A 26,458-nucleotide genomic window follows, 5' to 3' on the forward strand; every position below is an offset into this window, starting at 1 on the left:
GCAGGAGTGGTCTGTGGGAGCAGAATAACAGAATGCACTGTGTGGATAGTCATCAGCTATTAATAAAATCTGCCTAATTATGTTAATAACATTTACCAGTAAATGTTAGTCTGTTTTTCCCAACACAATTCCCCAGTCAAGAAAACAGATAGTCCAATACATGGGACTTGCAGCTCTGTGTGACTTTAATACACTGAACAAATAAGTTTGTGTCCTGAAAAAAATACATAAATTTTTTTTTTCTTACCAGTTTCACTGCATAGGATTTTCTGAGATGCCTCTTTATGTTATTGCTAAAGAAATAAATTTTTTTCCATTTTAAGGTCTTTTCCACTTTCTAGATCTCCTAGATCTTTATCTTCTTTCTTTTTACCCCTCGGCCTTTTTCCTAGCTTCACTAGTGTGGAAGGAGTAATTGCTTTAGATGTCTTTGTAGGTGACTCTTTAGAAGATGGGACCTTATTTTAAAATTTGTGTAGCCTCTGTGTGTTGAAGTTTTGGGAAACTAGGTTGTGCTTGCAAGTTTACCTAGAATGGTGATATGATGCCCCTGTCTGCAGCTGAGAGCTACATTGTGGTCTGGCACATAGTGGGAGGAAATGTGGTATCCTTTCCACTTCTTATTTTCATTGCATACATTTATTCCTCCACCCTTCCAAAGAAGACTTCAGCTCCCCATCGTTACCTTCCTCACACCCACTAACTAGGACCTCTGCTGCATTCCTTTGTCCACCTAAATTAAATTCCACCTTAATGATCCAATGTTTCCTACCACTCCCTTGCCTGGGTGCTGCTTTGGCATCTCAAGCCAGAAGTACAGGTTGAGGTGTTGGCATGGTTTTTGGAGCAGGTGGAGTCCTGGCAGTGCTAGCACACACAGCCGCAAGCAAGTGCTAATTACCTCATCTGGCCATAGCCATCACACTGCTCCATGTACTTCAGGTAAGTTACCTGTATGCAGGCAAGAAGACAGGAGCCGTTGCCAAGATATAGGTACAGATCAAACCAAAGAGGTACATACAGTAGCGACCTCCCAGTTCCTGAAGGGGGCTACAAGAAAGCTGGGGAGGGACTGTTTACAAAGGCTTGTGGTGATAGGCAATGGGTATAAACTGGGGAGGGTCAGATTTAGACTAGACATAAGGAGGAATTTCTTCACTAAGAGTGGTGAGGCGCTGGAACAGGTAACCCAAGGAAGTTGTGGCTGCCCCATCCCTGGAGGTGTTCAAGGCCAGGTTGGATGGGGCCTTGGGCAGCCTGATCTAGTGGGATGTGCCCCTGCCCATCACAGTGGGGCTGGAACTAGATGATTTTTAAGGTCCCTTCCAACCCAAACTATGATTCTATGATCGTCAGTTTTCAAGTTTTAGGAACCTCTGCTATGAGGACTTCTGGTTTTCTTTTTTTAAGATTATATGAAATGTTTGGTGTGGTGGCAATATTGAAATCACTCCCAAACTGAGGTCTGCTTGCTGAAGACAAGATAGTTATCTCTGTCTTCAATATGCCATAAATATTTCTCTCTCCAGAAAGTATAGTGTGGGAAACATTCCATGAGCAAACTAAGTCTCACGCTTCTCAGGGAATTGCCATACCTCTTCACTGCTGCTGCCTGTTAGAAGTTCTGGTGAACACCTTCTGATGTGAGATTACTTCTTCTGACTGTTGTCTTAAGGATGTCCCATCTTTAGGAATTACTGGAGTAGTGCTGTTAGATCCCAGTTTAAATTCATGGGCGTCTGCTTGAGCAAAAGCCGACATATCCTGATGGATTTGCTGTCCCTTTGCCAACAGCATGCCTGAGGTTTGTCAGCTGTGCTGGAATCACTTTCCACATTAAACAAATGCAGGGGCTAAAAAAAAAATGAGTACATTGAAAGGCAAAGCTTAAGAGGCTTGGAGAGACTCAAAGAAATGAAACAATAATATATTTAATAGCTAATTCCCATTCTGGTTTGGCTTTAAGGTAGCTTCAGCCTCACAGTCTGCTAGCAGCCTTCCTAAGTTCTCTGCCAGGATGAGTCACAGCTCCTGGAGCTGGCATCCTGTCCTTTAGACAAGCCATCTTTAAGTCTGTTTACCTTTCCCAGATAGTGATGAATTGGAGTGAGAATTGCTTTATGTTTTTGTTCTCTTTAAACTTAGGGTAAATTCACCTGTGGGAGCTTTTTGCATCCCTCAGACCCGATTCAATCCTAGCTCCACTGGGATCCTGTTTGGTGAAGTTTCATGCTCTTCTGCAGAGATAAATGCCTTTGGAATACCCCTCCCTGCTGGGCTGTCTCAACTAGTTGACTAGGAATGCAAAACAAGAAATAATCAGAGCCCTGGTCTGACTGTAAACCATTATTTACCTGGTAGGAATGATATTCCTGCTGACTGAGAAGGTAAATTAAGAAATCTAGCCACGTAACCCTAGTGTGTAATTCATGGCACAAAGTGAAACCCGTGTATGGTTGCTCCTGCTTATGTTTCTGTGCCCTGTAATGTAGCAATTCAGAGAGTTTGAGGATGAATCTAGCATTTGTAGGAATCACATCTACAGAGAAGGGGATGGGTCTTAATGTTCCTGCTAGGAGTGGGCAGTATTGTGATTTCACTGTTAAGTGAGACACTTCAAAGGATTGCCAGCATTTTTGTGGTGTTTTGGCAAAAACATAGGCTTTCATGAGTATCAGTTCATGTCTTTCTCAATGGTAGATTTTTTTTTTCCCTTCTGAAAAGCTGTTCAGGCAAGTGCAGCAAGGCTCCAGTTGCATGACACGACAGTCATAACTGATTGTCTGTGCTCCGAAGAAGCCTGTTCAGATGAAGAAACAGCAATGTGCCTGGCAATTATGAATAAACTCTGAATGTAACACTGCATAAGGGATCTCATAGATTTGCTACTGTATCAGAGGGACATCTGATTGTTGTGCAGATGTGTTAGACACAGAACTATTGTGAACACAGCTGAATTAGGGTATTGTAATGGAGAACTTTTCCTCTCGCTTCATTTTTAGCATATGGCTATTGCATCACTGCCCAACTGATACAGACAAAGACCATTTAGTGAATCTTTTCTTTCCTGTTTGCTTGTTGAACTGAAGGATTTCATGTTTTCTTTCCAGTACCAAATTGCTGCAAGGAATAATTCAATCCGGCAACCAGGGAAAGTGTTTGGATGCTCAAAGTAAGTACATTAGTGTATTTGTATGTGATTGTTAGAGTTCTAGTGACTGAAAAAGTACTCAAGAACTTGTTTGATGTCTATAAAGCATTAGCTAGATATGTTTGGTGTCAATGACTGATATTTCTTTGCAATATCTTTGAGTAGTTAATAGATTCAGGTCATCACACATTATTCATTCATGAAAGACTTTTCAGAAATAATTTTGGGGTTTTTAACTGGAATAAGAAGGAAAGGCTGGCAGAAAAGAATAACAACAACAACAAAAAAAAAACAAAAAAGGAAAACTAGAGGTGGACTTCTCTCTCCCCTTCCATTTGGGAGCTTTGAGAAACTGTGTTCTTGCTTTTGTTTTGTTAAATGTTAGCTCTTCTGCATGTTATTACTGCTGCCTTCACAATGTTAAGTGGGAAAGTAAACTACATGAAGTGCCACTGTACAGGGTTAGTAATTAATGTCAAACAGCATTTGTAAGGTGCTGCCCCTTTTTTAATTCCCGACTGTAGGAGTTTAAATCTCATCCCACCCGAGCTGGATGTTAACTTGAACAGTCCAGCTTGGCATCTGTGGGATCTGTGCATGGAGTCACCCGTGGAGGCTGGAGAGATCAATGATACTAGGAGATCAAAGGCCCACAAGGTGGCAATGTTTAGAAAGCCTTCAGAAAGGATGTGCCTGGAACAGATCTGGCCTTCCTGCTGTTGTCATTACTTGCTCCCCTTATATCATTGCCACTGCATCTGTGCTATTAAACATAATCTTTACTGTAGCCAAAACGGAGTATAGGATACCTGGTAATAAACCTCTTATTTGAACAGATTCACTACTGACAGTGCTCCCTGTACTGTGCTGGGCACTGTACATACCTTTTTCCCTTGGCAAGAAACATGCTGCAGCATTAATAGTTTGCGATACAGTGTGTGGTTTCTTTATTCATAGCTACTGATGAAAATGTGTAGCACTGAAATGGTGCTAGGGCTGTGTAATGAAGAACTTTCATTTTAAAACATATTGCTGCGTTTCAGCTGCTGCTTGAAATGCTGTTACACTTCGGATGCAGGAGGCATTTGAGTTGCTTTGTAGTTAAAAGTAAAAGACTGTCTGAGCTATTTTAAAGACTTGTTTCACAGTGAAGCTAGGGATTTGCTCCAAGTTATTTAATGCCCTGAAAGGAATTTAAATATGTTTGCAGAGAGATTTCTCCAGATACATGATAGACATGAGAGATGATTCAGGGTAAGTTCTTTGGGAAATACAAGAATTGCCTGTGTTCACGGGCTTAGAGGCAGGTAGGGAGAAGACTGACACTGGGAGAGTTAAATGAGGAGCCCCAGAGTTTAGGTTGCTCAGGCTGTGAGAGAAGAGTTACTTTCATAGCAATTAGAAGATATGCAGGGTTCAAGTGCACCTGGAGGTTCTCAGGAGGTAAATAGTCTGTCATTTAGAGGCAAAAGAGGCTTGTATGCTTTGAGAATGAAGCAATAGCTGCAGAATACAGGAGACTTCTTAAAAGCAAGAACTAGAAAAAAGTAATGTCTCCCTTCTGTTTACACACTCCTTCCTATGAAGGTGTGGTAGATGGAAATGCAGTAGGGCAATGTTCTGCGCTGAACTATGGTGGGTTTTAACCATTTCTTTCTACTCGTGCATGGAGTAGGCACTGCTGCTTAAAGTGAAGCTTCATCATTGTGGTTATACTAGTGTTGCCACAAGTACAGTACTTTGAAACAACAGGAAATTTAAAGAAAACTGTGAGCATTGAGATAGTGCCCGTGAGGAAACGTCCCGTGCACGTTTCCTGCAATAAGTAACCCTCTCTATGAAGAAACAGACAGCTTTCCAGTGTATTCCCTGTGGACTGCAGCTTACTGTGTAGCCTTTCCTCTCCAAAGCCCTTAGTCCTTATGGCCAATTATGTGTCAAAATAAAGATCTAGCTATCAGCCTTCTAGAAAGGCTGAAAAATTAGCTGGGCTATTACAATTGCAAAAGCCAAATCCATGAAGCATGCTATTATATTTTAGTCTTCACTCAAGAAACCTTTCAGTTGAGTTTCAGCACCTTTGAGCATGATAAATGGTTGTATTTTTTTCATGAACTTAAATTACATGGACGGCATGAGGGATGGATGTTGGAACATCCAGGGAATTTTACGGTTCGCACATCAGGCGCTCTCATGTATGAGATGCAGACAAGGGGGCTTTTGGCAGCTACAGTTCCTTATTTGATGTATTATCACTAAGACATTTACAGTACACCCTAGCACCCCACACCCGTAGTTTCTGCTGGAACATTAGCTCAGGAATTACCTGTTATAGTTCAATATTTGAGAAAGGAGAAGAGAAAGCAAACATATTAAAAATACATATACACATGTATATGAGGTATGTTTGTGTGATGAACTACTAATTCATGAAGTGTTCAGGAGAGATCTGAATGAAAAGGCTTGTATGAGCTTTTCTTTTCCCTGCACAAAACCAAATGTTTTCTGGTCATTCATGCTAAAGGTACGTACAGTTACTTAAACTGGGCAGACTAAGGAGGGCTTTCCTCTCACTTCTTTCTCCCTACCTCAAAGCACTAGCACTGGTGCAGAATAAAATACTACTTCTAACTAAGTGCACTTCGTTTCCCATTCAGTTCCCCACTGTTTGATTTCCCCAGACTGGTGCCCATAAAGTCCACCAAAGACTACCCAACTTCCCTAAGGGCTGCTTCGTACCTTCAGCCAAAGGACTGAAGTAGTATGAAATGGGTGAGCTTCTGGGCTGATCAGAGTGCTTCCAAAGTATTTTCATTATGTGGAAATGTGACAAAGTCCCCCAAAATGTAGTGGAGAACATCTGTTTAAGAGTCAGTCCTGCATAGGACATAGCTGCTTTTGATCCAACATGAGAAAACTGGAGACCTAAATTGTGAACGTAAGAGGGCAAAGTTAACCAAAGTGGAATGTTTGTTTATAGCTGTGCACTCGCCAACCCGTTCCCTTTTTAACCTAAGAATTGGGTAGCTTGGATAGCCTTTTATGGTACTGTCTGAAAATATTCTGAACTTTAGGGTGATATTTATTTTTGCAGTGCCCAATACAAAAATTATCCCACAGGAGCTCAGTAAAGCAGCTGACTCATCAGGAACATAACTTTTGCGTTTCAAAAAGATAACGTGTGGTTTTGTTCAAAGTTAATAATGAGATCCTTTCCAACGCAGAAGCTGTCAACAGCACTGACATACATTCACAGTTACAAAAACACATAGCCTTGTGGCTGGGGGATTTATTAAATAGAAACCTCATTTTCTACTGTAATGAGGAAAAGACTGTTTTCATGCCACTAGTACCTTTTGTGCTCAAAATACTACAGAAACCTTTCTTCATTTTCTACGCAATATGACTATTCAGAGGTCACTAAGTTGCTGCTTTGTGCCATGACTGAAAGCATGACAATATACAATAACATAAAAAAAGAATGATACCCTTATTTCTAGTCGTGTCTTGTTGCCTTCTGCATTTTGCCTATCAATGGTGCTTCATGTAAAATATAGAGAATGTTTATTAAAGGATGATTGAAATAATGACTTGCATTCTGCTCCAGCAGCAAAAAAAAAATCCTTTTTTGGAGGGGTGGGACACCTTAGAAAATATTACTCCTCGTTAGATACATCAGGTATTTGTAGTGCTGTAAAAAAAACTGTGTCATTTTTCAAAGCACTTTCTAGTTTTATAAACATAATCTTGTGTGCAGCACCTACCCTGATTCTGTGTAGCTGTCTTGAGTCTGCCCTCATGCTACATCTGTTAGGAAAATAGAGGGACTTTTTCTAGTACTTTTTGTCTCACTAGTCTGTTTGCAATAATGACTGTGAGTGCAGTCACTTACTGATCACTTTAATGTCCAGAAGATGCTAACAGCAAAATGAGAAGAAGATTTCACCTAGGGAAGGACAAGCAAAGGAAGCCACATGGAAGAATGTAAAAGGAAGATGGGAAGAGGAGGCTGGGCTGGCACAAGTGGTAACTGCACACAGCGGTGACCCTCAAGTGCTGCTGAGGAATATGACAAAACTGAGCTGCAACCAAAATGTTCAAAATACTGTTGTGGGTGTGCTGGAAGGTGTATTGAGCTCAGGGCACCATGGCTATGTTTCCATCTGTAGTTTCTTCTCTGTGAAGTACATGTGTCCCTGTTCTGTGGTGTGATAGGCACTGCATGTCTCACCTGACCTTCTCTCTGATACTGCTGCTGAAAGTCTGTACCACCACGTCAGGTGCTGGGATGCTGAGCTGCAGTGCTCACGGCCTCCAGCAGCAGGATAAAATCCAGGGGGCGGACAGGCTCCCAGAAACCCATCATGCCTGCCAGGAGCCCAAGAGTAGAGAAAGGCTTAAAAGAGCTAATTCAAATATTGCACTTACTTTTTTAAAGAGGTGGGGTTTTTTTGGTTCTTGCTGGCTTTTGTAGTTTGGGGTGGGTTTTTTTTGTTTGTTTTATCTTTTCTTAATCTAAGTATCAGCATTTTCCAGTATTCCTCTGCGATGACTGGGGCTGGAAACTCTGGTTTTCATTAGCTAACTGCTGAGATTCTTAGATAATTAATATGCTCCGTGGTCTGCAGCTTCCAGAAAATCACCCTATATACAGAGTCACGGTAAAGTGTGAGTTGCCTGCAACACACAACCTGCTAGTGAGATCAGGTGGAAGCAACATGCGTTCAATTTTGTAAGTTGTCCCTTAAATAAAAATGTTGCTTGTACTAATGGCTTTTTAGACACTTGTTCAGCTTTAGGTAGAGTGTAGGAAGGATGCTGTGTTCTGTGCACTGCTGTTGCATTACAATGGTGGCAAAATTAGAGGTTTTCAGTGTCTTGGGACCTAGTAATTTGTTGTCCTTGGTACATTTCCTGTTGTTCATTCAGGGCTTGCACTCATCCCAAATATTGTAACCATCTGTATGGCCTTGCACGTTTGTTCCTACCTGAGCCTGGAGTAGGCACAGAAAGAGACGTGTGGTGGGAGGCACTTGCACATGAGTAAAGTCGATGGCAGCCGGCTTAAGCCCTAAGAGCCTCAGCTGGAGTTTTACTTCTCTATGAACACCCATTCCTCATAGAAGGAAGTTGGCGGTGTCCCCACTTTAAGGTTTATGCAGTGGCTTCCATTAGAGCTTCATCCTCTTATATGAGGCCTGGATTTGGCACACTAATGACCTGAGCGGGCTGCGTGGATAAACACCTTCTGAAAAGCACTGCAGGAAATACCCTTACATTATATTGTGTGTTGTAAAAAGAATAACTGGCTCTCATCTTGTGTCTGCGTTCAAAGAACAATATTGACTGCATTCAAGTATTTTCAGACTTGGTCTGAAATCATAGCTAGGATTTTTTTGTCTAATATAAGAAGCTTCGTGTAATCACTCTGTTAAATCTACAGCTTATGTTTGACAAGTGGGTCATCGGTTAATGGAAGCAAGTAAATCCAGCTGTTTATCTTTTCAGTAAGATCATGTGTGTCTGTATGCTCTTGTCTACTGAGAATGGAGATGTCTACATTTTTAATGGCACTCACTCTATTTCAGAGTAGGGATATGAGCTTTATATTACATTTTTCTGTTCCCTGCATTTAAATAAAATAAAGTAGTGGTAATACTTCAGCTGGTATCACATTTGATCCACAAATTTATGGCAGCAGTTGTGGTACTATTAGTTACTAGATGTGATTTTAAAAAGTCATTAATTTGACTTTATAAGGAAAACTCAGTTGTACGTTGATCTCAAGTTTTCATGCTGCTTCATTTCTCCTCCTCAAGCCCCAGTATTTGTGAGCATTGCTGTTAGCAGATGTACCTTCCATTAAAGCAGGTGAGCAGTAGCTTTCTCCACACTAGCTTTGACTCTTAATAACGAAGCAAAGACATTTTGGCTACTTTGAAATTTTGGGATTTCAGAAGGTGCTTGGTAAGGTTTCTGTAAGGTGTTAGTATCTGAAGAAAGCACTTGCAGCACTAGTCTAATAAATGCCTCCAAGTGTTCACAGAAATTGGTGTATTATGTCAGGTTCCAAAAGTCCGCTTAGGGACTGACTGTCAGTGAGATGAGTTTACAGTTTGCAAATCTTTCTAATTTTTTTTTTTTATTCAAAGTACTAAGCTGAATGTAATGTGATTAAAGCTGTTTGTGAAAATTACTTTTCCTGTTCATTTGAAGGCGATTTTATTAACAAGATTTTGGTTAAACATAACAATAAACTTATAATAAACTTATTTCCATCAATAAATAAGGAAAATAAAACTTTGATTAGTAGTGGTATTGTGTAAAGTATTGTGAAATTATACTTGGAAGAACAGGTTCGTGCTCCCAAATGCTCTAGCATTTGCAAATAGTAATTGTTACTTGCATGCCTGTTGCAGGTCTAAATACTTAACAGCAAGTTAAAAAGCACGTGTGTAAGGAATTATAAGAACGTAAAGAACAGTGTGCCTCAGATTCTTGCATTTGACCTGTAATGAGCATGAAATAACTAAGATCAAGACCGGTGAGACAAATTTCTCTTCAATTGTGCGTAAAAGCATATATTTGCTCTAGGCCAAAGAGGAAGCACTCCCTGATTTTTTATTATTTTTTTTTTGTGAGCTGCCAATGGCAAGGAAATCCTTGCAACCCAGTTTTTCAGAGGTACCAAGGTGCCTCAGCCGTTTCAGCTCTTCAGTGTGTAAATGGCAACCGTGTGTCACACGAGGTGTGCGAATCCCACGTGTTGTGCAGCCCACAAATACAGATGTCACATCTGTGGTTGGCTGCATGCAAATGTGCATGCATCTTAGCAGGCAAGTACTGCAGCACATTCCTCTCAGCCTGGATGAAATGAGTTGTAATTAGCTAATGACAGTATGTTAGCCGGACAGTAGGTATGCTGGGGACTTTGTCTGTGGGAAGGAAGCCCATCTGACCCATGTTCTCTGCAGATGGTTGATGAAGGAAAGTGGGAATTGCCCCAGCACGTGTGAAAAAGGAAGGATAAAAAAGAATGGGAGAAAGAACAATGAGGAAACCTCAGGTGTGGAAGAAATCCTGAGATAATAAAAGGGAGGGCACGCTCGTCTAGTTGTACCAATGGAGAAAAGGGATATGATTTGCATAGCTCCAGAGCTGGAAGTACTGCATGGAACAGGAACCAAACTGTGGAGGAAAGAATGAGGACCCACCATAGAGATGCGGAGGGTGAAGCAGGAGAAGCTTGCACAGGTTTATGACAGTGAGTGGTTTGAGGAATCTGGTTATAACAGCAGGGCCTGTTTCTGTACTGGTAAAATGTGGAAAGCTGACAGAAATTACTTTCCAGAAAAAGCTATGAATGTCCCAGACAAAAAGCAGTTACCCAGACAAGGGGTAGGCAGCATACAAACAAGAAAGCACACCATTTTCAGTGTAACTTCTTGGCATTTGCTAATTTGATGGGCACATGAAACACATTTGCTTTATAAGAAAATTATTTGTAGTACACTGCAAGGACATGAGGAATCTATTTGTAGAGTATTTTGCAGCAAGGCACTGGATTCTTGGGCCAGGATTTGCAATTGCAGAAACACTCACACACTACTGAATGACTTGGCAGTGCAATTTTGATCCTGGTCCGGCATGAATATGCTCTGTATTTCTTTCACACTAGCTAGAGTATGTAATAATGTTTGTGTTGGCTTTTTGCTGGGTGTGGGACGACAGACTTTAATTAACAGTTTCCTGAGACAAAATAACCCCTTCAAATCTTGGTTTGTAATGATCCAGCCCTTTCTGTCAGGTGGTTGAATCATTAATAGGTACCCGAAAGCAAAATTGACCATCTTCTGGAAAGATTATTTTCTTGTGTCAGCCTTCTCTCTGCCTCTTTAGCAGTGGTGTCTTGGACAGTCTGGTAAATGTGGACAAATGTAACGTTCCTTGTGATGAGTTATAAAATCTGTGCAAGCTTCAGGTTCAGTATCTATGTGGTGATACTAGACAAAGTACAACACTGAATGCTGAACAGTGCTTAGCCAATAATCATTCCAAAGCATTTAAACTTCTCCTTATGTTATATGCAGGTACTGGATAGTCATGTTGGGCATTAAATTACTTGGATAACATGCAAATCAAATAGCTATCAGCTTCACAAATACTTGTACAAATACTAAGAGAGAATCATTGATCCCAAGAGCCATTTTTAACTCTTCTTGAATTCTTAGTATGTAATACCTGTGTGAAGTCAAGTTTTCAGTGAAGTAATAAAAGTAAAGGTTTGAAAGTTATCTGCCAATAAGGTATCACTTTAGTGTGGGATAAGCCATATCAGATTTTCATGTTATAAACCTTATCAAATGGTCTTGCAAACTTCTCATTTGTCCTCTGTTCCCCAGTGATGCTTTTCCGAAATACATCACTAGACTGAAATGTCTTCAAAGTATATTGCTCATATTCTCTGTGTAGAATCTAAGAAGGAAGATCAGAGTGGTAGATGATCCACTCCTGCACCGCAGTTTTTGTCTGCTTTTTTTCCAGATGCCTTTCTAGCTCCAAGAAAGCCAAAGATTCCTCAACAGCTGAAAATATGTAAAGAAATGCTAGATTTTTCCTCTGCTCTCACATGTCCAAACCCTTCCAGGCTCTTTCCATTTATAAGTTGTTTCATTGGTTTTGTTTAGGATATGGATGTCTGAAGCTCTGACTTTTTCCAACCGTAACAGTCATGAGCTGTACTGTATGGAAATTTGGAATTCCCAAATCCCTCTCTTCTAGAACACAAATCTCACTTTCATTTAATTAGGGTTTTATCATTCTCTGAAAAAGTGTAGGAATCCAGATTACTTGAATATTTTGAATGGTTTTGGTTTGACCCTTCATGGCCTTTACATCTGAACTCTGACAAAACAAGCTTGGAAAAAGTAGTTAACACCTCACTGTAAGTGGAAGTGGCAATGGTAAATCTGGAACACCTCCAGCCAAATAATGCCATGTAATGCATGTGAATGAGCCTAAGGCAATCTCCACCCTTAGTTCCTTTCAGTTAGTGCTAAAGGCAAAGTGTGAGAAGAGTTGTTACTTCAAGCATTTATTGATCACAGCCTCCATTTTCAGGTTTTCCAATAAAAGCAGCTGCTCAAGGTGTTTCTGAAACTCTGCTGTAGCCCAGAGGATATCACTGAACACAAATGTAACAGACACTAAAGAATTCAAAATTTTGATTTGGTCTGGAGATAACGGAAGTAAAAATTTCTTCTCTTTGGAACCATCCTTCACTGTTTCCTGCTGTCACTGGAGCTTTTTGTTATGTAGGAAGTGTTGGATAAGAATGTTTTGGGTATTTGGTGTGAAGTTCTTATGTCTGAAGTATGGAATCCTTTGATGTGTACTGGAGAATGCTTCTTTCTAAGTAGGAATTTTTTTTCTTTAAAACAGATGGATTTAGCTAAACTCTGAAAGGGTGAGATTATTAAGATGTGTGCTCAATTTACGTATTAAATTTCATCTAATCACTAACGTTAGAAGTATGTAACTAGTCTTAGAGTATCTCTTCTATTCCAGGGTTCCTGAAATCCTGGTTTTGTGAAATCCTGGTTTTGCAGACAGTATTTGAATCTTAAAATAATCCTCTGATTTCTATTTGATTTATACAATAACTATAAAAGGTAGCTGCTTCCTTTTTAAAGATAAATACCTACACTCTGTGGCTCTTTGAGGCCTCTCTCTTTAGTAAGGAATTCATACGTCAATGGTCTGATTGGATTTGCAGCATATTAGGCTAAATTTTCAAGAATGCTTAGCTGACAAAGACCCCAAGTTTTATTTTACTCTTCCTCACAGGCTAAGAACACTTCTTAAAATACTAAACGTGACCTCTGAAATATAAATATGTCCATATATTTAAAAATAGACTTGAATTACCTCATAGGGATGTGGTCCATGCACATTGTGTAATTGGGACAGCTCTCTTTCTATCTTTCCCTTTATCTGTCTCTCTCCAGGGAAAGCAAATAATCAAGACTTTGCTTAAAGTGGCAACACTATAATCCCCAAGGGTGGGAAGCTCATTCTTTATCTACAGGATGTCTGGAGTGATAAGTGGCTGTTTTAATAAATCTCATGCAGTGTTTCTTTGTCCTGACAAAATTATTATTTGCTGTTTGGTATGGCAAGTTTAAATGCAGCATGCCCTGAAATTTAAGGTGTAGAATGAAGTAATGGGATAGAGGTGGAAGAATTTATTCAGTACTTTGTAAAGAAAGAAAGTCTATAAAGTTGTAGTTTTGAATTTTCACTTGAAGTGATTTAATGCCACAGTGTCTCTCTAATAGAAATGCAGTTGCAGTTACCTCATTTGTGCTCCGTGTAGATAACATGCGAATCTGGATCTCTGAAGTCTTCTGTTCTTAATTTACTAAATGAAACTTTTATTCATGGCTTATACTATCAGAAATTAGGCTGATTCTGATGCAGCCTAATTAAGTACACTCATAGTTGTATCTGCCTTACTTTATTTCCTGCATGAGCAGATTCAGTATGTCTATGTACCTTAATGAATTGGAACTTCATTGAACAAACAAAGTGTGCCTAAGACTTAACGGTGTAACTTCTAATACCTCTTCCCAAAGTTTCTTCCTGATTTGCTTTATTCACTTATTTTCAACTCTAGATGCTGTTGGCCACCTCCTTCAGAGAAACCCTGTTTCTGCACATATTTGTGCTATTTCTAGCACTCATATGTGAGTGTTTAACTTTGATTTTGCTCTACAGCGTGTGAATATGTTGCTTTGCAGAATTCTGTTAATCTTCATCCTGATAAAGGAAGACTATGAGAGTAGTTAACTTAGAGAAGCAGACTACATTGATCAGGACTGCTGCTTTACAGTAGGTGTTGTTATGTTCTGACTGTTTGTTTGCCTGAAGTTCAGTTTTGTCATTCTCTTTCCCAGTGGAAAAACTGCACTTGTGACAGGAGTGTTCATGAAACTGCTCTGAAAATTGAAGTACGTGGGCCAAAATCATTATGCTTATATGGTATTTGCTACAGTTGGAAGCTGTAGCTGAGGTGTATTTTGAGAGCAATGCAAGTAATGTTGTGCTGATTCCTTTACGAACTTGAGCATGAACAGAGATGACGGATGTGGGATGCTTGTTGGCCACTCTAGAGTTAAATACATTTTCTTGATCTCACTCCCTGTATTCCTCCCCCCATGAAGTTATCCAGGCAGTGGGGAATTTCTGTAGTCATTAATTATATTTATACTTTGGCTATGTCACACACAAAGCTGCCTAAAAACGTGTGCATTTTTTAAATCTTCTGACAAATATATCACCAGAAGTCTCTAGTGTGGCCACCACCTCTGTTTTCAGAGGCTGTGCACAGGTCACTTCTTATCAGTGTTAAAATACTCATAATTTATTTTCATATAGGCTGCCCAGTATAAAATCTGGCTTGTGCATGCCTGAGGTCTTTCTAACGCTGCATTTCTGGCTTTTAGGTGGTTTCACTCTCAAATTACACTGCATGGCTTTTTTACTGCTGTAAGGGAGGGAGGCCTAGAGTAAGTAAGGAGACGGGAACTGAAAATGAAAGCTCTGAGGAGGAAGGAGCAACCAGTATTTTGGAGAATGAAGTTTAGCTTATTGCAGTGCTTGCTAGTGCTTGCTCTTCCTAGTTCACCACAGCGGAAATCAAAGTGTTGCAATGCACGTACTGGGATAAGGTGGTGCCTTTTTCATCAGCAGCACACCTGGGACTTGCTGTATTCTCTGGGGGAAGTGTGGGAGCACTTCATAACCAAAGTCAGGTGGGAAATGGGGAACAGCAGGCTAATGTAGCATGGGAGCAGGTTACCCTGAGATGGTATGACGTCCTTATCCTTGAAGGTTTTCCAGATTTGCCTAGACTATGATCATGTCACCAAACACAACCCATTCTTGTGTTGGTGATGATCCTGCTCTGAGTGGGAGATTGGACTGGATTACCTCCATAGTTCTTTTCTAGCCGTTGCTTCTGTGGTTCTCGGTGCTTGAAGATATATTAATTTTATTATTCTACCATTCAGCATTAATTGCCTTCCTGGCTCTTTACTTTGCTTAATCTGCTTATCACCAGTAAGTATGATATTTTGGTACAGACTACAGGTGGGGCTTTTTATCACAGAATCACAGAATAACCAGGTTGGAAGAGACCCACCGGATCACCGAGTCCAACCGTTCCTACCAAACACTAAACCATATCCCTCAGTTGGATACCTCAATACCACGCAAGCCTTTTATTCTTCCAATTACTTGTCTATTTGTATGCCTACTGCGTGTAAAAATCCATAAAGGCACAGGCACCTAATAACAGCAACAAGTTCCTCCTTCTTGTTCTTTTTTGCTGGATCCATTTCTGAGACCTCTTTCCTCAGAACAATGAAAGTGGGAAGATAAAGACAAGAATCACATTTGTGGGTCACACGGCACTCGGAAACAGATGGAAGATGGAGGGAGTGACATGCATGTGGAAAATTCATATTGCACCCCGTGCCCTCCAGATTGTGCTAGATCGACCAAAGAAGCATGTGCTTTCTGAAAGCCAGTGGCAAACTTATTTTCCAAGTCCTGGCTCAGCCTTTATAAAGGTACAGTGCTGTGTTGAAATAGTGTTTTCTGACCTTGAATCTTAACACAAAGGCAAGAGGGGGTTTGAAGTGAGGCTGCTGTGCTGTCCTCAACTGCACTTCTCTCCTGTGGCTTTGGCAGTGCCTGTTTTAAACAGTTCTGGAAGCTTCAGTAAAAAAGCTTCTGTTCTTTGCCACTGGTGAAGAAATAAAAATATTTTTACAGTTTAGGGTAACAGTATTTCACTGCTCGCTGCCTAGCAGAGAAGGTAGGGTTATGTCTGCCAGCTAAAGACCTGCTATATAGATTACTTTTATATTCTGTCATCATGTAGCATTTCAGTCTTCTCCATGCTCTTGAGTGTTACTAAGATACTTATTGGCCTTTTTAGCAGAATGTATTTTGTTGCTTGTTTTGAAAAAGGCTCAGACAACTTTATCCATTGGGTTTACTGTTTCCACATGAGGGGAACATTTTTTATTATCAACTGCAAATGACCATAGGTTGGTTCCTTAAAGCAAAATTTGGGTATATTTGAACACCAAGACAGGTGGGGTTTTTTGTTATTTCTGGCAGGTTTTCAGAGGACCACAGAAAATTGACAGACTAACTTGGGTTTTGTTAGAGATTGCTCTGTGTGTGTTAATGTATACATCTGATAAATCCAAATAGTTTCTCAGTGGTTCTAGTCCTATGCAGTTGATATTTGTTGGTTGTATTCACCTTAAAGGCTCTCTGTGAATCTGGAGACTAGATCATGAGCATAATTGTACAAATGAAGCTTTCAGCAAAGTGTGGTTTTTGTTTCAAAGGTTAGAAAAAGATTAGGTAAGCTGTTGTAAAATTGCTTTCTTTGTGCAGAAAAAAAGAAATCTGACGTATAAATCTGATGATACTTCAGAACTTTTGACTTTTAAAAAAATATTAGCATATGCCTCTGAGAATGTATTAGAAATACTCATATTGCTCCCATTTGATCTCCTGCTTTAAGACTCGTTTTAAAGGAGTTGGATTTGGAGTTTCTTGGGGTTTTGTTTGGTTGGTTTTTATTTTTTTTTTTAAGATGTTGGGAGATCTGCCCATATATTTATTGCTCTTTTGTATCTACTGGACTTGAGGTCATACAGAGCTTTTTGGAGACTGTGCCCATAGTCACTGTTACTGGTTTCAGTTTAGAGAAAACAATTTGTAAATGGTTGCACAATTTGTTTTTCTACTGTGGTAAACATGAGTTGTGATGTGAGGGTAGGTTTTACCATAGTAAAGTTCAGATCTGCTTCTGAGGAAATGACAAGCATTGCTCTGTGGTTAGGTTTGAACTTTGAAGGACCTTGCTATTTAGGCAAGGGGAGATCTGCAGAAATCGGAGATACAGGGTGGGATAAGAAACCCTTTCAAGTGAAGGGGATAAAGAGTTGAGGGGTGATGTGAACGGTGGTGCTAACAGAGCTAGCAGTGCCAGCAGTTCAGTGATACCATCTTGGCAGGGGGTTTCCTTTTTCATTTCTGACTCAGGCAAGATTTTAAAGGACATGCCATCAAATGTGTAAGCCTGAGATCAGGAGAAAGCTGGAAATGTGCAATGTGGCTTGACAGGTGTTTCACTGTGTTCTCTGTGGAACTAGAAAGGCGGGGGGGGGGGCATGGGGCTTGGTACCTTGGACATCCTGGTACCTTGGGCATCCTGGTGCCTGGGGGTGGAAATACAGGCAGAGTAGCAGACACGGGACATGAGTCTGATTTCTGATATATTTGTAGTCTCATACCATTTAATATTTATGCACTTTTTAAAAAAATAAAGTGTCCTCTACATTAAACATAAAACCTGTTCTTGTGAACTGAGGCCAGTGGAGCTGGAAGACAAGGACAAGCTTTGTGCAGTGGAGATGGCCGTTCCCTCAGGCACCAAAACAGAGGGAAGATGTGAAGGAGAGATGGGCGGTGTTTTGCAGTCACGCTGCTGCCGTCTGGGCGTTGGAACAGAGCAGCGGGCTGGGGGATGCTTTTTTCGTGCTGATGGCAAAAGCTTGAGAGCTCAAAATAGCTCCTTAGTGTCAGGAAAAGGCAGGTGGAGATGAGGTATCGGGGAGAGCAGGAAGAGGATTGATGTATTGAGGAGGGAAAGGAGGGTTGGCGGGGGTAAGAAGGATGAGGATTGAAGTATGGGGGGGAAGAAGGAATGAGGATTGAGGTATGGGGTGGGAAAGGAGGATGAGAATTGAGGTATCAGGGAGAGGGGAAAGAAGAATGAGGACTGAGATAGGAATGGTTGATTTGATAGGAATGGTTGGACTCGATGATCCGGTGGGTCTCTTCCAACCTGGTTATTCTATGATTCTATGATATTGAAGGGGAAAAATGAGGATGAGGTGTTGGAGGGAGAAAGGAGGATGAAGACCGAGGTATCGGGGTGGGGGGGAGGAAAGGAGGATGTGAGGGTATCGGGACGAAAGGAGATTGAGATCTCGAGCTTTAGAGTCCTGGGCGGTTGTGGTTCAGACAGGGTGGCATCGCCGCTGCCGTAGGGCGAGGTGGGCAGAGGAGCGGCGCGGCCCCGCTCCCGGGGTGGGGAGAAAGGACGCGTTTCTGTGCCGCCCACGAGCCCCGGGAGGCGGCGGCGCGGGGGCACCGGGAGGCGCGGGGCTGCCCGCGGCGCTTTGTCTGCCCGCACCGGCGAGGACCCCGCCTCGCACCTCACCGGGGGTGGGGGGCGGCGGCGAGCGGCTCTCTTTGTGTGCGGGGCGGAGATGGGGGCGCCCCCCTTCTCCTCATCCCCATCCCCGTGCGCGGCGGCGATGGCGACCCCCCCTTCCCCCGCCCCCGCCGCGCGCAGCGGGCCGGTGTGGGGGGGGCGGGGGGCGCGGAGTCGGCGGGTTGCCATGGCGAGGGCCGGTCACGTGGGGCGGCGGCGGCGGGGCTGACGCGCGGGGCGGGGCGGGGCGGCGGGGCCGGGCGGGCGGCGAGAGTCGAGGCTGCCGCCACCGCCACCTTCCGCAACCCAGCAGCGCGGGGCTCCGCGGGGCCGCTGCAGCGCCAATGCCCGGGCCGACACAAGCCCTGTCCCCAAATGGCGAGAACAACAACGACATCATCCAGGATAACGGGACCATCATCCCTTTCAGGAAGCACACGGTGCGCGGGGAGCGCTCCTACAGGTACGGCGGGGGGTGCGAAGGGCGGTGCGGGATGCAGTCGTCCGTCCCCCCCCACCCCCGATGCGGGATTGCGGGATGCAGCCTGCCCCTACCCCGATGCGGGATTGCGGGATGCAGCCTCCACCCCCCCGCCCCTCCTCGATGCGGGATTGCGGGATGCAGCCTCCCCCTCCGGGCGATGCGGGATTGCGGGATGCAGGCTTCCCGCCCGGCCCCGGCGATGCGGGAGGACCGGGAGATGCTTTGTCCGGCTTGGGGGAAGCGCTTGCTGGATGGGCGGGGGATGCCCGCGGGGGCTGTCGAGCGGAAGAAAGGCTGTTAATAATAATACGATATAACGAAAAAGAGAAAAAGGAGGGAGGGAGGCAGCGCGGGCAGGCGGCGCCCGCTGCGGATCGCGGGGGCGGCGGGGGGACCGCACCGAGCGCTGCCCGTGTCCCCGGGGCCGCGGTGACAACCCTGCTCGCTGCGGGGAGGGGGCGGCTCCGTCCACCCCCCGCCCGCCCAGCCCCGCCTTGTGTTTATTTATCGTTTCTTTTTTTTCTTCTTTTTTTTTTTTTTTTTTGGTCGGGGGGGTGGGCACGTCCTTTTGTCGCAGTTGTAGGCATTGCTGATGAATCGCTCGGCATGCGCCGCTGGCAGCCCCTCTGCATTAACATCTCTGACAATATGTTCCGGCTGATAAGCTCATTAAAATTGTTTGCATTGTTTGATAAGGGTCGAGGTGCAGCTCGGAACGCAACTGGTTTTCTGTGCCCCTTGCTGCGGGCTCCAAGGGTGATGTGGCCGGTAGCTCCCCGTATGTTAATACACAGTTATGTTAAATACCGCCTGGGTGACAGCAAGCGATGCCACTGCAGAGAACACGCCCCTTAAAGCTCATTTTCAAACAGCAGGAAATGATGCTGCTTTCAAATATCTGACTAAAGTGGCGAGTTGTACGCTCGGTTAGATGAAAACAAATGTGGGTGACTTGGCTTGTTTTTCTGAAGAGAAATGCAACATTTTTTTTTCCGCTGAGGAATAATAGAGCTGCTACCAGTGTAGCTGACTATTAATAACCTTAACGGGGAGTCTCATTGTTGACCTAATGGGTGATTGTGAAATGACGGAGATCCCAGTGTGTGGTTTGTTTGAAAATTTAGTCTGTCCCTCTTTCTGAATCTGTTGACACTTTGTGTAATGAAGCCTGGATAGATGTATTTAGCACTAAGCAGCAAAATTGCTTTTGTAAAGACATACTCCTACGTGCAGAAAGATGGGAACTCTCACTTCTTATAGCTGAATTTCAGCTAAGCAGTGCAAGACTCTTGTTTTAGAGGAAAGCTGTTTCAATTATGCATCTAAGCAGAAAAACAATAGAATTGAAAGGAATTATTACGTGTCTATCTTTAGTTATTCTGACATGTGTCGTAGGTGCTACTGATTGCTGTCTCACTGCTTGCCTTCAGAAAGTTTCTTTGGAAAAGCTCTGTTGAACGGGGTTCTCCATTATCCTTTTGCAGTATTGTTGTATGTAATTTTCTGCAGCCATCAACAAGTCGGTTTTCTTGTCCTTCTGTCTCTCATATCATCCATTGAACTATGTCCAGAAGAGACGTTGTGAGGCTGCTGTTAAGCACGTGATGGCAGAAATAATTATATCATTTCCCCAGTTTTCCAGAAACTGTGAAGTTATTCTGCATTTGAATAGCCTTTCACCCAGAGTACTCCACCTCAGTCTTGCGGAGCTTTGTATCTGTGTCCCTATCTAGAGCAATCTAAAGGCATGCAGAACTACTAATGCTAATGTTGCATTTTGGGGCAGGAAATAAATAATCCAATTAAAGCTTTATCAGAGATAAACCTTTAATGCCCAAATAGGTTTCCACTGCAGATTCATATTTAGATTTTCTTTTGTGGAAACCTCCCCTAATCTGAAGAGTCATGGCACCCAAATCTGTTGATTCCCCCTTTCTCCAGTGGGGAGAATGATTTGTTTTTATCTGTAGCTCTGATGACTTTGTGAAGTGAATGTCAACCATAACAAAGAAACCCTAAAGAATATGTAAAAACTGGTGAAACTTCTCCTTGATATACTGGAAGGTAATGTGTTTTTAACTTAAATGAGTATGTTTTAGTAGCTAGGCTCATTTGGTCTTTGCCAAGTTTGAGTTGAAGCAGAAGATCACTAAGTCTTAAGAGATTAATGCCATCGGTATTGTGGCTACTGCCATGCTGGAGTGTTGGTGCCATGCTGACTTCAGAGCAGACTTATGGAACAGCCTATACAACTTTACCGTCTGACACATCAAGTTGGTATGCCTCTGATTGTCGGGCTGGTTTGTTCCATCTGCATCTAGGAATATGGAATAAATATATCATTAAACATAGCCTGAAGCATGGTGTTAGATCAGGAGTTGTACAGATCTAGAAGTACATAATTTGCTCACAATATACTTCTGCGTCCTGCGGCTTTTCTCTTAATTTAAACTGCACCTATCGTACGTATAGAGATCCAGTATTTGCTTTTCACTTCTCTCTCCTTTAACATCAGTGGGTTTTTTGCATTTTTACTTTTAACATACTGTGTTTCATAAAAATTAGTGTTTGATCAGAATAAATTTGTTTACCATTTTAGATGTTCTCGTTCGGATCTTCTCTGACCTAAATAAAAAACACCCCTCAAAACATTTAGTGTTTCAAATACCAGCTCCTACGAAAGATTTTATATCCCGCTCCCAAAGCAGGTATAGAAAGAGGTGAAGTTTATACCATTTTGCAGACTAGGAAGCTGGCGCAAAAGGAGGTGCCTTGAATTATTCACCAAGTTGAAGACGCAGCAGGGAATTGAACCTATTACCACATGAGTCCCAACCATGTGTTCTGTATGCAGAGCCACAAATAGTTTTCCCAAGTCTTCCAAAGGACATATTATATTTTGCAGACTGGGACATAGAGCCGAAGGTGTTACGTTTCGCATCCAGTCTCACGTAGCTGGTAAATGGAAACCAGGCACTTTGGCATAAAATTTAGTCACAGGGAGATGTTAACTTTCAGAGTAAATAACTACAGTCAGTCTGTATTTCTCTAGTGAAACGCTGTTTCAGGTGCTCTGGAGTCAGAAACTGACTTTAAAATTTGGTTGGGACTAAGGTGTCATTTTCTTGGACCAAAATAGGTTTGGGCTCATTTCTCAGAACAACATTACATTTAATTATAGTTTTACTTGTATGGTCAAAGAAGAATGAAGAAAAATCAGTGAGAAACCAAACCAACAGCTGTGTAGAGAACTGTTTTAAGCAGGGCATGTCTGTAGTACATTTTTGCCAGACTCAAGGCATCTTGTGGTGATCAGCTCATCATGTTTTTAAAAGCTAGCTATACAGAGCTTGAATATTTCCAGGTTTGAGTGGCATACCTAGCCTAAACCTCCAGTCTAAAATGGGAAAACTATTGTACCCTCCTTTGCAGGTTCCCATGCCTAACTTCTGATTTATCTGTTTGGTGCTAGAAAAATGGTTTTCTCGTCCTTCATATAGAATCATAGAATCACCAGGTTGGAAAAGACCTCTTGGATCATCGAGTCCAACCATTCCTATCTGCCTTTCAGGTAGAGAGCAATAAGATCTCCCCTCAGCCTCCTCTTCTCCAAGCTAAACAACCCGAACTCCTTCAGCGCTCCTTGTAAGACTTGTTCTCCAGCCCCTTCACCAGCTTGGTTGCTCTTCTCTGGACTCGCTCCAGAGTCTCAACATCCTTCTTGTGGTGAGGGGCCCAGAACTGAACACAGGATTCGAGGAGCGGTCTCACCAGTGCCGAGTACAGAGGGAGAATAACCTCCCTCAACCTGCTGGCCATGCTGTTTCTGATACAAGCCAAGATGCCACTGGCCTTCTTGGCCACCTGGGCACACTGCTGGCTCATGTTCAATCACTGTCAACCAACACCCCCAGGTCCTTCTCCTCCAGGCAGCTTTCTAGCCACTTTTTTCTTATGCTGCCTATATTTAGTTTTATATCCAGAACTGGCATGAAGGGGAGTGGGGAAGTGGGCTAATTTCCTGATTATTTTTCTTCAAATCTCTAAGCTAAAAATGAACTAAAACAAAACAAAAAAGAAACAAAGAAAACCCTTTCTTGTCTATGACCATATACCTTTCTTATGGTATCTGATTTAAATTCTTGGTTTTCCTAACTGTTGCCTTACTTTAAAAAATCGTTAAGCTGCTCAGTGTGCAATGGTGCAGTGTGTAATAATGAAAGCTGGACGGAAGTGGTGATTTCCTCACCCGCTGTTGAAATAAGCTGGGGGGTGTTACCGGGTGTATCTGGCTGTCTGAGTTTACTGCAGTGAGAGCTGATAACTTCCACGCTGGAAGTAGAGATTTACGTTAACAGCAAAATCTGTTTTGGTGTTTGCCTTCCTAACTCCCGATGAATTGCCGGACGCAGGCTGGCCCCACATGGCGGAGAGCATCCTTCTCTCGACAGGACGCATCCTTGCCCCTGTCTCTGGCGACTGTGCCATCCACACGTGTGCAGCTTTACTCAGCGTACAAAGGGAAACTTACTGCTTCGCTTTACTTGGGAACAAGGCATTTCTTGCTCTGAAATTAGGTTCCATTGAATATAGAAAGCTGGCAATTCCGCTGAAGTAAAAATGATCATTTTTGTTGTTAAAATTAATAGGTAAAGGCCCAAACATTCCTTGCTGAGAACTGGGAAGAAAATACAGAGTAAACAGTAGTGAGTTGTCTTTTCACTTTATAGTGCAGACAGGCATCATCTGAAACTGTAAATGCTAGTCAAAGCAAATGCTACTAAATATTTCAGTAACTGAAACGTTGTTTCCAGAGACGGTTGCTCTTGTCCTGACTGTAATTTTGCAGGTAATGAGAAGTTTGCCCTAGGTTTCACTTGAAGCAGGAGAAGGGCAATAATAAATATTTGTTTATAAAAAAGATCCCATAAATCTGGCTTGAGCTTTTCTAAAAGTGATATTTGTGATGATCCCCTTGTTTGTCAAGCATCTGCATTGCAATGGGATAGTTAGTAGCTATCCGAGAGGAGACTATGCTGATGACTTACATCCAGTAGCTACCAGCCAGCGTAAGAGGTATGGTGCAGAAGTGTTTTCTTGGTTCCTGTGAGCTTAGGTACCCTCTATTTTCTCTCTTCTTTCACTTTCATAAAGCTGGCTTCCTGCTGCTGCTGCCGTTCTCCTTTAATCTTGTTTTCTGATTAGGGAGTACTCTGCCTAGGGAGAGCAGTTTTGGTGAGTATCTGCTGTTGGGCAGGCCTGGCTCTCAAAAAGTAACTGGGAATCACACCTGACCGTATGTAAATGTCTCATCGAGTTGTGATGATGACTATGCTCGATACTGCATTGGCTGTTTGAAGCCTAGATAGTCTGTGCCTGCACTATTGGGCTGCTTCTTAAGCTGGATTTAGATCTTGAGATCATCTTCACAGTGTTTTGGGAGTTGAAGGTATTTGTTAAAATCAGGGGCTAACAAAGAGGTAGCTTTATGGAGGAGGAAGGAAAGAAAACAACTTGCCATAGACAACCCAGTTTATGTAGGGAAATTAAAGTGACTTTCAGACAGCACCATCTTCTTAACTTGCACCCAAGTGCTCTCAACAAAAAGGTCTGAGCATACCTAATTTGTACACAGGCTTTGTGGGTTTCAGAAACATCCTGTAGGTGGGAGGCTGCATTCTGGTTTTTGTTGTGTGATGTGGTTTTTTTAAGGTACTTCATAGAGCTGCATAGCAACAGCACTGTTTCTGGCATACTAACAAAAAAAAAGTGTGTTTAGGGTATGTGAGAAGTGAACCCGATGCTGTCACTTTTGGAAACAGACATTTTTGGCTTCTGCCTAGGTTCTTCAGTCTAGCCTTCCTGAAAAACAGGCGCTGAAAAATATACTGTGTTGTGAAAGAAAGGTGATTTGGAGGTGGGGCTGTGGACTAAGAGAGCCTGATTAAAATGATTTCTCAGAGTTTTTCCTTTGCTGCATGAATGGCTAGTTTGAGGGAGATGCAGCTACCTCATGACAGGCAGGCTGGACCACAACAGTGTTCTCTCAGGTGACATACCTGGTCTAACCTTTTGAGATATGAAACTTGTTTTGAGAGGCAAAAAGAAAAAATAAGTAGTAGGTTTACATTTCAAGCCTTGGCACTTGAACGGGTGACTTTTTAAAAATATCTTCAGAGGTTTGGGCTTTGAGGCTTGTGGAGGGAGGCTAGTTTAATTTGACAGCCTTTTTCTCCTTCCTCATGTCCAAAGCTAATTATAGCAAAACCTTGGTAAGGAAGGAGATAAATCGTGCGCCAGCTTTTCATTTTGGAGATGGAGCTTTCAGCTTTTGTTTGATAATTGAAAACGAGTGGTCTCTGAAGCATCTGTTCTCAATCATGCAAACCACTGAGTGGGATGGCACGAAGGCTGAAGTGCGGAGTAAGTGTAGTGGTGATGGTGGCAACAAGGCTCGTGCTGCACCAGGACAGTGTTTGGAAACTCATGTCTTCCTCGCTCATGGAATCCTGACCTCCAGCTAGCAGCACTAATTGTTTGCTTCCAGTATCAGTGCTAAGGAACGTAAACGGAAAACATCAGTGTTTCTTCTGGGGATTGTGTCAGCTGAGCACTGAGTAGCTGTTTGGGTCTTGCTTAGATCCCTGCTGCCTGACTCATCGATAAAGCATCTTCTTCATATTGTTTCATTATAATTAGGTGGGAGGAGGAGGGGAGTATCAACTATAAAAGTTTGCCAAACATGCGTTTAAATGTTGGGCTTTTGGAAGTGGTGGGGTTTTTATTTTTAATGCAATTCTCTTACGTTTGTGCTACTGCATTGCATATTTAATTCAAAATTACAATCTTGCCTGTAATATTTTGACAGAAGTTTATCGAGTTTCCATGTGGTATACCAAGTTATTAAATATCTGATGGAGAAGGTTCTGTATTCTGTAAGCACATTCATTACATGGCTTTGCTTAACTGCTTGGAAATTTTTTCTTGTTTGCCATAGAGTCCCATGCATAGTGAAGGGTGCTTTTGTGTTAATCTGTTTTTTTGCTATGCTATCCAAACAGGAAATGCAAACATTAATCAGTGAACAGAGACTTAAGGATGTAACTACTATAGGAAGTCCTACAACTGTGCCAAGTCATTCTGCTTGGAGAGGAGTGTACTGTGCAGGTTGTGGTCTTGATCTGGCCTTGCATACAGCTGCCTTGCATGGTTTATGCCTGTCGACTGGGAGAGGAAAGGGTTTTGAAATATGGGTGGGGCGATTGATGAAGAAGCTCGTGGATCTGGATCCTGCATGTGTGGAGGAGCGTGGATGGAAACATTGGTGTGAGCACATGTGAATTTAAACAGAAACTCGGAGTGGTCTTGCACAATATTTAAACAAGCTATGTGCACTGAAATATTCTTGGTTTGGAGTTTTTTTGGGACTCCTGCATAAAAACTGGGCCTTTCTCCAGTGTGGCAATTGACAGAGTAAAGGAATAGCTTATTTTGCTCTAATGGCGTAGTATAAAGCAAT

The 26,458-nt window shown here is 42.4% G+C and overlaps 1 protein-coding gene across 5 annotated transcripts in view; it reads left to right on the forward strand.

Moving 5' to 3' along the window:
- The window catches only part of MAPRE2 (microtubule associated protein RP/EB family member 2), a 102,949-nt gene that overhangs the window by 23,337 nt on the left and 53,154 nt on the right, over window positions 1–26,458 (forward strand). For 3 of the 5 annotated variants that reach the window (XM_069854050.1, XM_069854047.1, XM_069854049.1), the window contains exon 2: window positions 3,111–3,172. In XM_069854050.1, coding sequence (XP_069710151.1) covers window positions 3,111–3,172 — 62 coding nt within the window. Of the gene's footprint in view, window positions 1–3,110; window positions 3,173–18,688; window positions 18,919–26,458 lie in introns of those variants that run through there. The other 2 variants (XM_069854048.1, XM_069854051.1) reach the window with 1 other exon arrangement.

This window comes from Phaenicophaeus curvirostris, chromosome 3 (assembly GCF_032191515.1).
Source record: "Phaenicophaeus curvirostris isolate KB17595 chromosome 3, BPBGC_Pcur_1.0, whole genome shotgun sequence".
Classification (NCBI taxonomy): domain Eukaryota; kingdom Metazoa; phylum Chordata; class Aves; order Cuculiformes; family Cuculidae; genus Phaenicophaeus; species Phaenicophaeus curvirostris.